Below are 15152 nucleotides of genomic sequence, written 5' to 3'. Positions count from 1 at the left end.
GTGTCCATTTTGGCCATGGAACACGTGCCTGGTTCTGTGAGAGGGTCTAGAATTGAGCCGTGCAATTCTTTCGAAGCGGCCCCACTTCTCCCTCACATAGGTGATCTCTTTTCTCACAAAGAATCATTAAAAGCGATATGCTTATCCTCGTCAAAATATATATTGTTTCGTTATAGGATTAATCCTCAACAATAACTTTCCAAGTTAGTACAATTAGGTTGTCCCATTGAACCTAGTTCTTGGGATCTCCAGTCTGCATAGGTTGGGTTTTCCTTCATACCAACTTATAGTAGGCTGATGTCTCATAAGACTTCAAACTATCTCTCTATTCTATAATTTGATTAGTGGATCCACAATGTTATCTTTGACTTACATAGTCAAATTTGATAACTCCATTAGAGAGTACAGTCTAATGACATTATGTCTAAGACGTGTATGTCTAGACTTGTCATTAATTCTAAGTTTATCTAATTTCAAATTATTATTACAATAATTAGAAATTTCTGATAATCTTGGAATGTCTTCTAATAAGAAGCATAGTCATTCGCACATGCTTACCATTTAAACATTTTTTTTATGAAAATATTGTTTACTTGGCTAACTAGTAGACAAAATGTCTTTGAACTATTCTGCCTTCGTGTAAACGATTATATATTTTACATAAAAATATTTTATTTTTCGACATAAGTCAAAAATATAGATTATAACGTTTAATCTATCCATCATAAGTTTATTAGAAGATTTCCATACGTAGATTGCACTTCTAAGTGTAAACATATTCACTTGAAGACGCAAAGTCTTTCATTTAATAATATCAATATATCATTTGATAACAACATGATATTTCGTTTAGTGCAATTCATATCCTTTATGGATTTAACCATTTTTATCGTAATTTTCAACGATAAAAATATCGTACAAAAGACACGTAATGAAATAATTTTCATTGTCTTCATGATATATATAACTGTCACATTCACTTTTTAATAAAAGTATGATCAAATTTTCATATCATTATTATAAAATTTGTTATAAGTCATATCAAGACTTTATAAACTTTCTTTTTCATTTATTTCATAAAATTCTTTTGAAGACATTGGTTCTTCAAAATTTTATGAAAATAATGTCAAAATATGACACGTTTCTTGATTTCAAAATCCTCAAATCTAAAATATCGATTTGAACACCAACTTTTAGCAAATATAAACAAGACATTTCTTGTTATTTTATTTCTTTTTATAAAGTTGCGCAACTTTATCTTTTATAGAGAACATGTTTCTCTAACAACAAATTATTTTAACATTTATCATAATATACACAATCATTTTTGTGTTATAATCAATAAAAATATTTGCCCCCACATTCGTGTTGGTATCCTTTTTAAATCACACACATTTGTATAATTTAAATCAATGATTTTCTAATCAAGAAATTGTCACACAATTATTTTACAAATTTCTTTTGTTATACTTATATGAATAAGATAACTATATCATAAATAATTAATTGAATAAAATATAATTTCTATACAAGAGATTAGAATGTTTATTCATATATAAATCATTCTTCACATAATCTCCACATAAGAAATTTAATCAATTAAAATATTTATTTCAACACTTAATTTCTATAAAAGAAATTAGAATATTTAATCAAATAAATATTCACCAAATCATATGATTTTACAAAAGAAATCATAATGTTTCAAGCATCTTTGGCCAAAGCCGCTTAAACATTTATTTTCGGTTGCACGTTTGCATACCGCAATATCGGCACGTTTGCCACATTATTCTCAAATCAAACAAGACTCTCCTTGTAATTGTTTGATTTCAAGATTATCAAATTAAGTAAGTCTTAATGATGCAATTGAACAATGTATATCAAATATATTATATTAAACCAAAATTAATATATCCATATATATGTGATATTATATATTATTGCTTCTTTCATTTTAGTCACCACAATGACAAAACAACTATAATATATATAGTCAATAACATAGAAACGTAATCAGATAAATAATATGTCATATATATTATTAAATAAATATATATACAACTTCATTTATCATTAAAAATACATGATAAATAATTAAAATATTAATTATTACACTTAATTAGAATGTTGATCATTTATCTTTAATCAAATATAAAACTAACTAATTATATAAATAAATATTCATGTCATCAATTATTTATTTCTTAATTAATTAGGTGACCTTTAATATTCTATAACAAATCTTTGTCAATCAAAGAACACATGTGACAAATTTCAAAATTATCTATTAAAATAAAAATAGATAGAAAATAAATCTTAATTTATATATATATATAAATTTCTAGATAATCATACTTATTATGAAAGAACATGAATCATCATATTATTAGCTAATATGCATGATATATATAAATAATCAAATAGCAATATAATCAATTAAAAAATAACTACAAATGTACCTCATGTCTTAATCGAAGTAATTACATTATCGTGTTATGAACGATAATCCACGTGACAAATCACCGAGATAATTCTTGCGAAAATATTTCGACTTACATAATTGTCTCTTTCAATGCATGATTAGAATAAGTTCTAACACAAACAACTTATTTAATCTTAAGAAATTAAAATTTCTATACTCAATTTATTTCATAATTTCTACACAAGAAATTTGAATGGTTTCAACATCAATGACTAAAGTCATTTTAACTAGTCTGATTTCTATCAAGAAATTATTGACTATCCATTCATCTCATAATTTCTATACAAGAAATTGGAATGGTTTCAATAACTAGTCTGATTTCTATCAAGAAATTATTGACTATCCATTCATCTCATAATTTCTACACAAGAAATTGGAATGGTTTCAACATAAACGACTAGTGTCATTTTATAACACATCAGATTTCTTATGAAAGAAATCATTGGCTCCATTCATCTAATAATTTCTATAAAAGAAATTTGAATGGTTCCATCAAAGAAATCATTGGCTAAATGGGATTTGAACTAGGGACCTTTCGCCTCTTCACACCCTTGCGTCTGAATTTTGAACCACTGTGCCAATACGCCCTTTTATTGTTATATTACTGTTTACTAACTTTTGTCTTCTCTTCAGAGAAACTTATTTTTCTCTTATTTTTGACTTAAACTCTGTCAAACAAAATTGATAACTTAGTATCATAATCAAACGGTAAATATATAAGACAATTTATATGTACATATATAAATAGACTATATTTCGTTAATAATCAACATATCACATTCTTATTAATTATCACGCTTAATTAATTTAAGAATGTACATATATTATAATTAATTATTTTAAAACTGAAACCATATGTTTCAATTATAATTAATTTTAATTACTATTAAATATAACCACAAATTTCATTTTATTTTGAAAATTATAAGTTAACCTTTTAGTTACCTTTTCATTTATTAATAATAATAATTCTAGTAACTCTCAAACTTTTAATGAAAAGGAAAACAAATTATTATTTTCTAAATTATTTTCAAGATAACATTTGTATATTGAATATACAATTTTTTTCTTGAGAAAATTTATATGTCAAACATATATCAACTTATAAAATTAAGCTTTTAATAATACAAGAAAAATATTAAAAATTAACATTATACGTGTATAATAAAGACTTATCTTTATTAGTCGATTCTTCTTGTTATTAAGATGAATAATTTCAACTTGTCGAAATGAGCCATCATCTCTTTTGCAACATCGTGACTCGTATTTCTGAAACATCAAAGACAAAGATTTTCGACGGCAAAAGCTACTAAATAACTTAGCACATGAATCTGTTTTAAGATTGTTAGTATTCTTGTCTTGAAAAATAACAGAAATATATATATATAAATTATGTTACAAATAGATGAAATAAATAAAATATATGAAAAACAATATCACCGAATAAATTGTTGATTCGAGGCATGTGCTTAGCACATTTCCCTTAAAACAGTTCCACTGTCTCCCCATGTGCTAGAGCTTATCACAGATGGCTGTCTCCCAGGGTACAACGAATCTAGTAGTGATTCAGCACCGAAATCACTACACAACGAGCTTGATAAAGTACCTGAACTATCACCGGGTTTCAACGGAAAAATCGAACAAAGAACTCGAAGAACACTCACAAAACATGAAGAAGACTTTTGGAATTCTAGTGTGAGAAAAAATATAAGATAATGTAAAAAATTTGAGATTAAAGATGAGGGGTTTTATATTGTTGAAAAGTTAAACTTTCATAAAAATAAAATCAACCATTAATCTTTGATCCAACGGCTTACCTTGATTGTCTCTTCATTGCCCTTTGTATTTTCTCTTCAATAGAAAATACACGTTACATGATTTTCTTGCTAATAAATTGATAGCAATAATATCATGAAGGTTACAATGACAATTAACAAAATTAAACATATTTAATTTGATAATTGTTTTTCAAGCCATTAAATGTTAATTACATCATTAACAAAATAATTTAATTATTTGGATCAAATTTTACTTTAATTCACGTTTGAATTTCATTTGATTTTATTTACCCAAATTCTCATTTCCATTCATTAATGGAATTTATGAATTAGTTTAAAATTCCAACAATTTTTGCAAAAATTATTAGACCTAGGTTGATTTTAGAGTAAGTAGTCTTTTGAGGGTCATTTCGTCAAATTCCCCATTATAATAAGGGTGAAATGTATTTTTTTTTTTTTTTTTTTTTTTTTTTTATAAAAGAATATACATCCTTCATTATTTAGTCCATGTGCCCGCTAAAATATGTGTATATTAGGATTAGTTTAGTTCTTCAAAATATATATAATATATATTGAAATATTTGTTAAAAAAATTAGAGAAATAAAAAAGTTTTTTTTATAAAGGAGATAGGTATCTCCCTTATATATATTAAATTATAATATAAAATAAAAGATAGTTCAAATGGTAAAGTAATTCTTAATATATAAAAAATCAGTGGAAGATAATATTAGGTTTTCTCATGTTGGTGGGTTTATTTTTTAAATTTTTCATAGAAATAGATGTTAGAATAAAATAAAAAAAAAGGTATTTTTTTGATTAAATATCAAAATGTATTTATTTTTATTAATTTTAAATGTTAAATTAATTTTAAATAAAGAGTATTTGTTATTTTAATAAATAAAAAAATAATGAGATTTAGTTTAAAAAACCCAAGTATTCGGTTAATAAATGATGAATATGTATGTTTAATTTAATTTTAATCTTATTTTATAGTTTTGGCATAGATTGATTCCATTTTGGCATATGGTTTTAAACTTTTAATAAAGGTAAAAAATTAAAATAACATTTAAGTGAAGATTTTAAAAATCGAAATGATTTAAAAAGTTAAATTTCTTATTATAAGCTGAGACTGCTGTTTCTCTTTTATTGTTTAGGCTCAGTGATAGTCCGCAGGCGCTTCTCCGGCTGAGGGTTTGATCTTCGGACCTGAGAATATTCGGTTTGGAGCAAGTATATACAAGGTGAAACACTTTAATCTAACTAATGGAGAGCAGTGAAGATGAAGACGATTTCCCTGCGATTGAATCCGTAACTCCTCAAGCCAAAATTGACTCTATATATCAGTCCAAGACTGAGAAGGTAAAATGATCTCTTTTTCCATTTTCTCTATCCTTTATGCTGAATCCTCTTACTATTTTGTTGTTTACGAGCTTCGATTCGCTTTCCTGAAGTTGGGTTTTTTTTTTTTTTCTGTGGTGGATTTAGTGCAAACATGCTGATTATTAAACCAGGAAACATGGTTTAAGGTAGAAATTAGCAAAATACTTATAATGCTACCTTTAGGTGCTTATGCCAACTACATTTCTTCTTGATTTTATTATTTTCTTAATATTATCCTGGATCTATGTTCTCAAGTGTTGGTTTCTTCTTTATGTTAATGGTTTCCGCTTTAATAAAGGATGCACTTTATTTATATTAACACATATATGTAGATTGGGTTATTGTTTTTGTCTTTGACATGTGTATTGGACCTTTTCTGTTAATGTAGGAAATCAGAAAGCTGTGCTTTGATCTTCTGGATTTAAAAGATGCGGTGGAGAATTTATGTGGTAATTCACGCACAAAGTACTTGGCTTTCTTGAGGTAAATTGATGTCCTTGATTGTATTAAGAAGAGATCAGTTGTAATAAGCACAATAGAAGAGAAGGGAAACCGCTTAATAAATGACTCTTATGTAAAAATATGTTCAGCAATGATCGGAACCTGTTCAAAGACAGTGTAACTATACAATCTTTCAAAATATAAGGGATATGTGGTGCCACATCTGAGAGGGGCCAAATAATGCGGCACTAAAACATAAGAGTATAGCAATAGAGTTTTGCGAAGTGGATGTGAATGGCAGCAGGGTAATGAGAATAATACTAACAGTTAGAATAATATCTTCAAGTTTAGTAAAGCTTTAGCAAGCATCTATAACACTTTCAAATAACAACTTCTCTACTTACTCTTTCTGTAGCTATTTGTAGAAAAAATATATGATACAAGTGTTCATGTATATCAATCAAGGTTGTCTTTGTCAAGTCTTCTGTTAAATCTTCATGTTGTTACATTTTCCATGTTTTAGTTGATTGTAAATATTCACACATGACTCAATTTTTTGTCTTTCTGTAGACTATCAGAAGAAGTTGTAGAAACAGAGCACGAGTTGAATGAACTACGGAAGCATATATCTGGTCAAGGAATTCTTGTCCAGGATTTGATGACTGGAGTATGCCATGAATTGGATCAGTGGAATTCTCTCCTTCAGGACGATAAACATGTTGAAAACTCTAATGTTGACGATACCTTGTCAAATGAAGGTCAAGATTATGATGTGATATTTTTGGAGAATATTGATGTTCTCTTGGCTGAGCATAAAGTATTTGAAGCTATTGAAGCATTGGATGCTGAAGAGAAAAGTCATCCTCAGTTGAAAATCTTGGTAGATGCTTCATCAGTTGAGTCCGGTTATAAACCTGCTTTTCTGAAAAGGAAGGAAATCCTGGAAAACCAATTGGTCGGGATCATTGAGCAGCCTATGGTTGGTAGATCTGAGAAGAAGAAAGCCCTTTGTGGTTTGCTTAAGCTTGGAAAAGGCTCAATGGCCCATCAGTTTCTGCTGCAAACTTATGTTTCATCCTTGCAGAAAAGCATTGAGGAGTTTCTTCCACTATGTTCCAGTTACCCAGAAACATATTCAGCCACATTATCTAATCTCATATTCTCTAGAATATCATTGTTGGCAAAAGAATCTGCTGAAATTTTTGGAAACAATCCCATATACAGTAACAAAGTAATTCGATGGGCAGAATGTGAAATTGAAGCACTTGTACGATTGGTTAAAGAGAATGCACCTTTGTCCGAAACAGTTTATGCCTTGCGCGCTGCTAGCATCTGCATTCAGGCTAGCCTTACACATTGTTCCACATTGGAATCACAAGGAATAAAGTTGTCAGAGTTACTTCTGGTCCTTTTCAAATCATATATTGAGGAAATCTTTGAATTAAATTTTAGGCGGGCTAGGAAAACCGTTCTAACCTTCGATTCGACCGAAGATCCTGAAAGCTTGTCATTGTCACCTCGCTTTGCCTATTCATTGTCGTCTTTTGCTTTATCATCTGGTAATTCGACAATCGACAGTGGAATGAGGTTTATTTTTACTGTCAAGGTAAAGTTCATATTTTTCACCCATTACTTACTCTTTGGTTTGTACTGGAGTAATTTCTTTTGATAGTTTTGTTTCCTTTCAGGAATTGGTGGAGCAGCTAACTCCTCAAGTCATTTTGCACTTTGGAGGAAACATATTGACGAGAATCTCACAGCTTTTTGATAAATATGTGGATGCCTTAATTAAGGCTTTAGCTGGTCCCTCTGAAGATGAGAACCTATTAGAGTTGAAAGAGATTTCACCTTTTAGAGCTGAAACAGATGCTGAGCAGCTTGCTCTATTGGGTACAGCTTTCACTGTTGCTGAGGAATTATTGCCTATGGTTGTATCCAGAATTTGGAGTGCATTGAATGAAAAAGGAGAAGTTGCTACTGAAAATATTGGATCTACTACAAACACTACGGAACTTAAGGACTGGAGGCGCCATCTTCAACATTCATTAGACAAACTCCGCGATCACTTCTGTAGACAATACGTTTTGAATTTCATATACTCCAGAGATGGAAGAACACGGCTAGATGCACAAATTTATCTAATTGAGAAAAAGGGAGATAAAGAAAATCTATTTTGGAATTCAGACCCTCTACCCTCTCTACCATTCCAGGTGTTATTACCCTTCTTATGATGCTCAATATTTCCTAAGATATAATAATTCTTGTTGGATGGGCATGTGCTTCTATTTTGTTTTGTATCTCTATTAGCTTCTGAATATAAAAAAGATAGCTCAAGTGGAGAGAGTCTTGTCTAAGAGACTAAAGGTCTCAAGTTTTATTTCCACTGGGGGGTAGTGTCCGCTTCCTCTAGGGAATAAACGTAGTTTAGAAAGAAAAAAAGATAAGATAAAGCCTAATATGCACTAAAAATATTGGTTAGCATCCCTTAGACCTTCAACCACTATAGTTCCTGAACAGCATGCAGTTACTTAATTTTTTTTTTTAAGTGCAGATACGCATTATATTATTTTTATTTCTTTGTGATAGTCAAATGACATATCAAGCTGTGATGATAGGCATTGTTTGGGAAACTGCAACAATTGGCAACAGTAGCTGGAGACGTTTTGCCTGGAAAAGAAAAAATACAGAAAATTTTGCTAGCAAGGCTGACCGAGACAGTTGTAATGTGGCTTTCTAACGAACAGGAGTTCTGGGGTGTGTTGGAGGATGAATCCACTCGGCTTCAGCCTATAGGGTTGCAACAGGTATTTGCCTTCTCTCGACCTTTTGCATTTCTTCTTCCTTAAAAATAAACGAAGAACTGTGTGCAGAAATGATGCCGATGAATGTAGAAGTGATGAACTATATTGTATAGCTCTGTTTAGAAAGCTGAAGATATATAGAGACAATACACAATTAAACATCACTAGCTGTTTTCTTTGTCATACATATTACCTCTTCATAAGTTTTATAGGGATATAATAATGTTTTTGTACTTACAGTAAAATGTTTATATGAAGTTGATTTATTTTTTCTTTATTACTATTTTCATTTTTATATATTTTATATCATTATTCTCAATCTCCTTTGGTATTATTATATATGATTATTTAATTAGTTCTTCTCCTTAATTATTATAATTTTCACATTATATCCTTATTGAAAGGAGAGAAGATCAATTTGCTTAATCAACTTGCATTGATTTTAAAAAAAAAAATCCCTTCTAAGATTATTGTTTGGCTTTGTACTTGCAGCTGATTCTGGATATGCACTTCACAGTTGAAATAGCACGATATGCTGGATACCCTTCACGGCACATCCATCAACTGGCTTCAGCCATCATTGCTCGTGCGATCAGGACATTTGCGGACAGAGGCATCGACCCACAGAGGTATTAAATAATAGATCATTCATGTTTTCAGTTATTATATATATATATGTGTCTGATTGTTCTGTTTTTTAGTTCACTTCCTGAGGATGAATGGTTTGGGGAAACAGCTAAGAATGCAATAAACAAGCTGTTACATGGTGGTTCTGGTTCAGAAACTTCAGAAATTGATGAAGATCACTTGATTATTCAAGAGGGGGAGGAGGAGGAGGAGGAGGAGGTGGAAGAGGGGCATATGATGTCGGATTCGGAGGAGGGTTCTCCTTCTTCTCTATCGAGCGAGGATTACTCGGATTCTTTTGCATCAGCCCAGACGGGCGAACTTGAAGATCCTTCGGATTTGTCAGATCAGGAAGGGTGAAGAAATTTAGAGAATAGTTTAGTTTGTGTAATTTTTGTTGTAAGTAGTATAAGATAAAGAGGGATATGATATTATCGTGTGCATTAATCTGATTGGTTCATTGGCTATGTCAAAGTCAAAGTACTATTTGGACTAGGTGCTCATCATTTTGGAATCGCTAAAAAATTAGGTGACATTTCTTATGACCTTTGTTTGATTCAATCTTATTCATCCTAATTCATTAGTTATTGTGGAGGCTTACTTGTTACATTTATTTAATTTGGTTAGTAATAGGCATGGCAGGTCGGGTACCCGAAGGAACTGATCAGTTCGGTTATTTAATTTAAATTTCAGTTTGGGTCAATTTTTTAATTTCAATTTTGGGTCGGAATCGATCTTTTTGTGCGCAATAAAATAACCAGAGACTTGAAGGTGGTTTTAATGACCTTCCATATTTTTTTTTGTGGCTTTTTGTTGTTTTTGTAGGACTTTCATTGATTTGATTTTGAATCAGCCTTCAATTAACTACTTTGTTCCACGGGTTTCAAGATTTTGATGATTTGACTCAAATGCTCACGTACATCATATATGTGCCCTTTGATGTTTGACCTAACATTTTGATTACATCGTCAATCTGGCTTTTGTTTCGGAGTGTTTGATGATATGTCATAGGTTTTGTAATACTTTATTAGTTCATGTTCAATTGTTTTTGCTCATTTCGATTTGGTTGAATGGATATAAGTATGGGATACTATTACTATCTTATTGTATATTACCTTCTTACTTTAATAATTTCTTTGAGATCTCTATATTTTGAATGAAATTTGATTTTTGTTGAACAAATTCTAAAAGAAGTAACTTTCTTTTTGTCTTGATATAAACAGTAAATAAAAAAAAAAGTTATATATTAAATACTCGCTTATTAAAGACAATACTTTTATAATTATTAATTGAAAACATTAAATTTTCTTTTCTTTACCTTTCATGTTAATATGAGAATTTGAAATAATATATAATTTTTTTATTAATATATATAATAATTGAGTATGATAAATAACATAAATTTGGTGTCATAAATGGTGTCCGAAATGATAACGTAAGTGAATTAAAAAAAATGAAATTTCACTCTCTTATTAGATTTCAAATTTACCCACATATTTTGTCAGATTATTTAACACTAAATTCTCGTTATCTATTTTTATTCATAACTAGTCCAAGGTTCACCATATTATTTATAATAGTGTCTTCTCACTTATTCGAATAAGACAAAAATATCAACTTGCTAATGTCTATAAGTCAAAAACGGGGAATGAAATAACCTTCTAATGAGAATTTCAGAAAGTACGAGGATTCTCAATACTCTGTCTTTCTGTCACTTTAATAACTATCATGTATCCCGTGCATTTGCACGAGTAATAATATAAAAAACCGTGAAAAAAATATTACGATAAAATTTTTATGGGCGGGTCAACCCACAATCCGACCCAAGTATCCATTTACTCTCACATATATCCAAATTAACTACAGCTCTCGACCCGGCAATCCGGACACTTAAAAAATTAAGTATCATTATATATATATATTAGTTAGTTAAAAAGTTGAACTTATATTGTTAAAATGTCACGCGTTTATCAAATTTTGGGTTGAATTTAAATTATAAAATGTTATTAGCCTAATTGGTTAAAAGGTTGTACTTGTTTTGTTAGGTTGCAAGTTCTAAACATTCCTATAGCATTTTTAATTTTATTTTTAACCGTTTTAAGTTTATGGGCGGATCAACCCACAATCCGACCCAAGTATCCATTTACTCTCACATATATCCAAATTAACCACAGCTCTCGACCCGGCAATCCGGACACTTTAAAAATTAAGCATCATTATATATATATGTATATAGATTAGTTAGTTAAAAAGTTGAACTTATATTGTTAAAATATCACGCGTTTATTAAATTTTGGGTTGAATTTAAAATATAAAGTGTTATTAGCCTAGTTGGTTAAAATGTTGTATTTATTTTGTTAAGTTGCAAGTTCGAACCATACCTATAGCATTTTTAATTTTATTTTTAACCGTTTTAAGTTTTTGGGCGGGCCAACCCATAATCCGACCCAAGTATCCATTTACTCCCACATATATCCAAATTAACCAAAGCTCTCGACCCAACAATCCGGACACTTTAAAAATTAAGCATCATTATATATATATATAGATAATTATGGTGAGAATTAAAAGAACAAAGGAAATATAAAAATAATAATTAATTTAATAATTATGGTGAGAATTAAACGAACACAAGGAAATATAAAAATAATAATTAATTTTATTTATCATTGCTTTTACTATACTATGCGAAAGATTTAAGAGTGAATGGTTCAAATTTTGTTATTTGAATTGGTAAGTCTTTTATTTTGTTTTATATTTTATATAATTAGATCAAAATATTAATCATAATTGTTGGTGTATTATTTGTTGCTCAAAGTTGTATAAGTCTTTTTTTTTAACTACATATGTGAACCAAATAATTGGATATGAAATTATTTTTTTCATATATATATATATAATGATGCTTAATTTCAAAAGTGTTAGAATTGTCGGGTCGAGAGCTGTGGTTAATTTGGATATATATGTGAGAGTAAATGGATACTTGAGTCGGATTGTGGGTTGACCCGTTCATAAACTTAAAACGGTTAAAAATAAAATTAAAAATGCTATATGTATATTTCGAATTTATAACATAATAAAACAAGTACAACCCTTTAACCAACTAGGCTAATAAGACTTTATATTTTAAATTCAACACCAAATTTGATGAACGCAGGACATTTTAACAATATAAGTTTAAATTTTTAACTAATATATATATATATATATATATATATATAATGATGCTTAATTTCAAAAGTGTCCGGATTGTCGGGTTGAGAGCTGTGGTTAATTTGGATATATATGTGAGAGTAAATGGATATTTGGTTCGGATTGTGGTTTGACCCGCTCATAAACTTAAAACAGTTAAAAATAAAATTAAAAATGCTATATGTATGTTTCGAACTTACAACATAACAAAACAAGTATATCTCTTTAACCAATAAATATAATAATAAATAATATTAGACCCCAATAGATAATTTATATAATTATTAAAACATCTAACTTACAAAATATATATATGCATACACAAAATTATAAAATTATTTCAACAATCATAATTGGTCTAGCGGTTACAATGTTAACATTTCATACTAAAGATTAGGGTTTGAATCTCTCTAAAAGAAATCATTATTATATGTGAGAGCGCGAACATTAGTAGATGAAACAGAAACGTGAATATTGGCTTGAGTAATGTAAACATTGGTGAGAAACCTAAGGGTTTGTTCATGGAGAGAATGTCGGCTTGAGTAATGCAAACATTGGTGAGAAAACCTAAGGGTTTGTCCATGAAGGAAATGTTGGCTTGAGTAACGTAAATATTGGTGAGAAAACCTAAGGGTTCGTTCATGGAGGGAATATCGGCAATCGAATGTTTAAAAATGCACCATCGAATTTGGTTATTAAATAATCAAAATTATTATAGATATAAAAAATATAAAAACTTAATTGAATTGGTTAGCTAATTTTTTTAATATTCTTATTTTTTTCAAATAAGTAATATTAAACCATAGTAGAACTTTATATTTGATTGGTAATTTGATCCAAAATTTAATGTTTGAAGATTTGTTTTATCGAAACTACTTTTATTTTCACCTAATGAATGTTTTCAATTTATATAATTTTGGGTAAGTTTTAAAAAATAACAAAATAATTTTAAATGAAATGAGTGGATAAAAGTAAGTTTTGTCATATTTTTTAATATTTAGATAACAAACTTTTTTTTTTGAGAAAACGGTTAAAACCATTTCATTAAAATCCTAAAAGTGGGAGGGTCAAGAATCAAAGCTAGACAAATCTTAGCTATGATTAAAAGATGACAATCAAATGACCCTAAAGAACCTGATTAGTAGCAATCAAACATACAAGAAATGAAGATTACAAACAAAGATTACAATCTGTATAAAATCCTAATTATCCCAATCAGCATTTTTATTTCCATAACAACATGATGTTTCAACAGGTTGTCTTCCTCTTCCCCTTGTCCTTCCTCTCCCCTTTCCCCTTCCTCTTGCAATGAAAGAGGATGATCTGAAGAGGATGATGAATACTGTCTATTCTCATTTTGATTTATTTCTTTATATGAACCCGTTCTAATTTGATAGAAATAATTATTGTTCAGGATTTCCGGGCTCTTTACCTAGTTGTTCTCAACTTGAATTTCAAGATTATTGTCTTTATTTCCTTCAGCTTCAGCTTTAGAATCCTCAACAACTTTGGCTTACTCTATATCAACCTTAGAATTCTCTTATTCCTCTTAATTATCCTAAGTATCTTTCTATCTGTTTTCATCAACAACCACTTCAACTTGATTTGATTGAGAATCCTCAAATATCTCTTCAACATGATTAGGTTGAGGTTCCACCTCCTTCTTCGTACTGCTTTATTCTTGTACATAACTTTCTTTATCTTTTGTTTCCTGTTTTTTAACCACATTTTGCTCTTTGAAAATAGGCACATCTGTTTCGTTTTCATGCATCTTTACTTTTTGACCTTTATGAATTTTCTGATATTCTTCCTTAACCAAATCACATTTTGGGCTTGCATGTTGGAAGGTATTGCAGAAAAAGAATCTGTGTGGCCTCCACTCATAAGTGATTTCCATGATAGTGAGTTTTTCTTTTCTGTCTACTATTGTCATACTTTTCGGTAGTGTGCTTCTAGGATGCACCTCAATTCTAATTCTAGCAAATGATAGGTGCTCTCCTCCTTTAGTAATTGGGTCCATGTATAATGGTCTACCCAATAAACCTACAAAATGACTAAGGGCTTCAGAATTATACATATGTACAGGTATATTCCAAAGCTTGAACCATATTTGAACACTTTCTTTTCGCTTACTAAATAGGTTCAAGTCTTCGAACTATTTTTCCAACTTCATACAGTTGGATCCTATATATGTATGCCCATTTTCTAGAATTGCCTCCAGATTAGATCCCTTCTTGAATAAAGAAATATAAATCATGGACATTTGCTAAAATTTTCTCCAGCTCTTTTCCTTCCTATTGTTTCAACAGTGCATCTTTAGTAATTGGAAAGGATACTCTGTTTTTCCTATATAGTTTCCCACAACTACATTTTCCCATTCCTTTATACAGTTTCCTCTACTTCAGTAGGAAATTTATTCAAATGGAGAATTCAGTACCTCCACTTTTGTC

The 15152-nt window shown here is 29.6% G+C and overlaps 1 protein-coding gene across 1 annotated transcript; it reads left to right on the top strand.

Annotated features, from left to right (window-relative positions):
* The first annotated feature begins 5399 nt into the window (after positions 1-5399).
* On the top strand, positions 5400-10104 carry LOC124933929 (exocyst complex component EXO84C). The gene is made up of 7 exons (XM_047474373.1): positions 5400-5620; positions 6030-6124; positions 6653-7688; positions 7771-8292; positions 8698-8886; positions 9376-9512; positions 9585-10104. The coding sequence occupies exons 1-7, from the start codon at positions 5525-5527 to the stop codon at positions 9868-9870; spliced, it is 2361 nt and encodes a 786-aa protein (XP_047330329.1). The 5' UTR covers positions 5400-5524; the 3' UTR covers positions 9871-10104.
* Positions 10105-15152: the final 5048 nt, after the last annotated feature.

Source organism: Impatiens glandulifera, chromosome 4 (assembly GCF_907164915.1).
Source record: "Impatiens glandulifera chromosome 4, dImpGla2.1, whole genome shotgun sequence".
NCBI classification, from domain to species: domain Eukaryota; kingdom Viridiplantae; phylum Streptophyta; class Magnoliopsida; order Ericales; family Balsaminaceae; genus Impatiens; species Impatiens glandulifera.
This window is presented reverse-complemented; position numbering and strand designations above follow the sequence as displayed.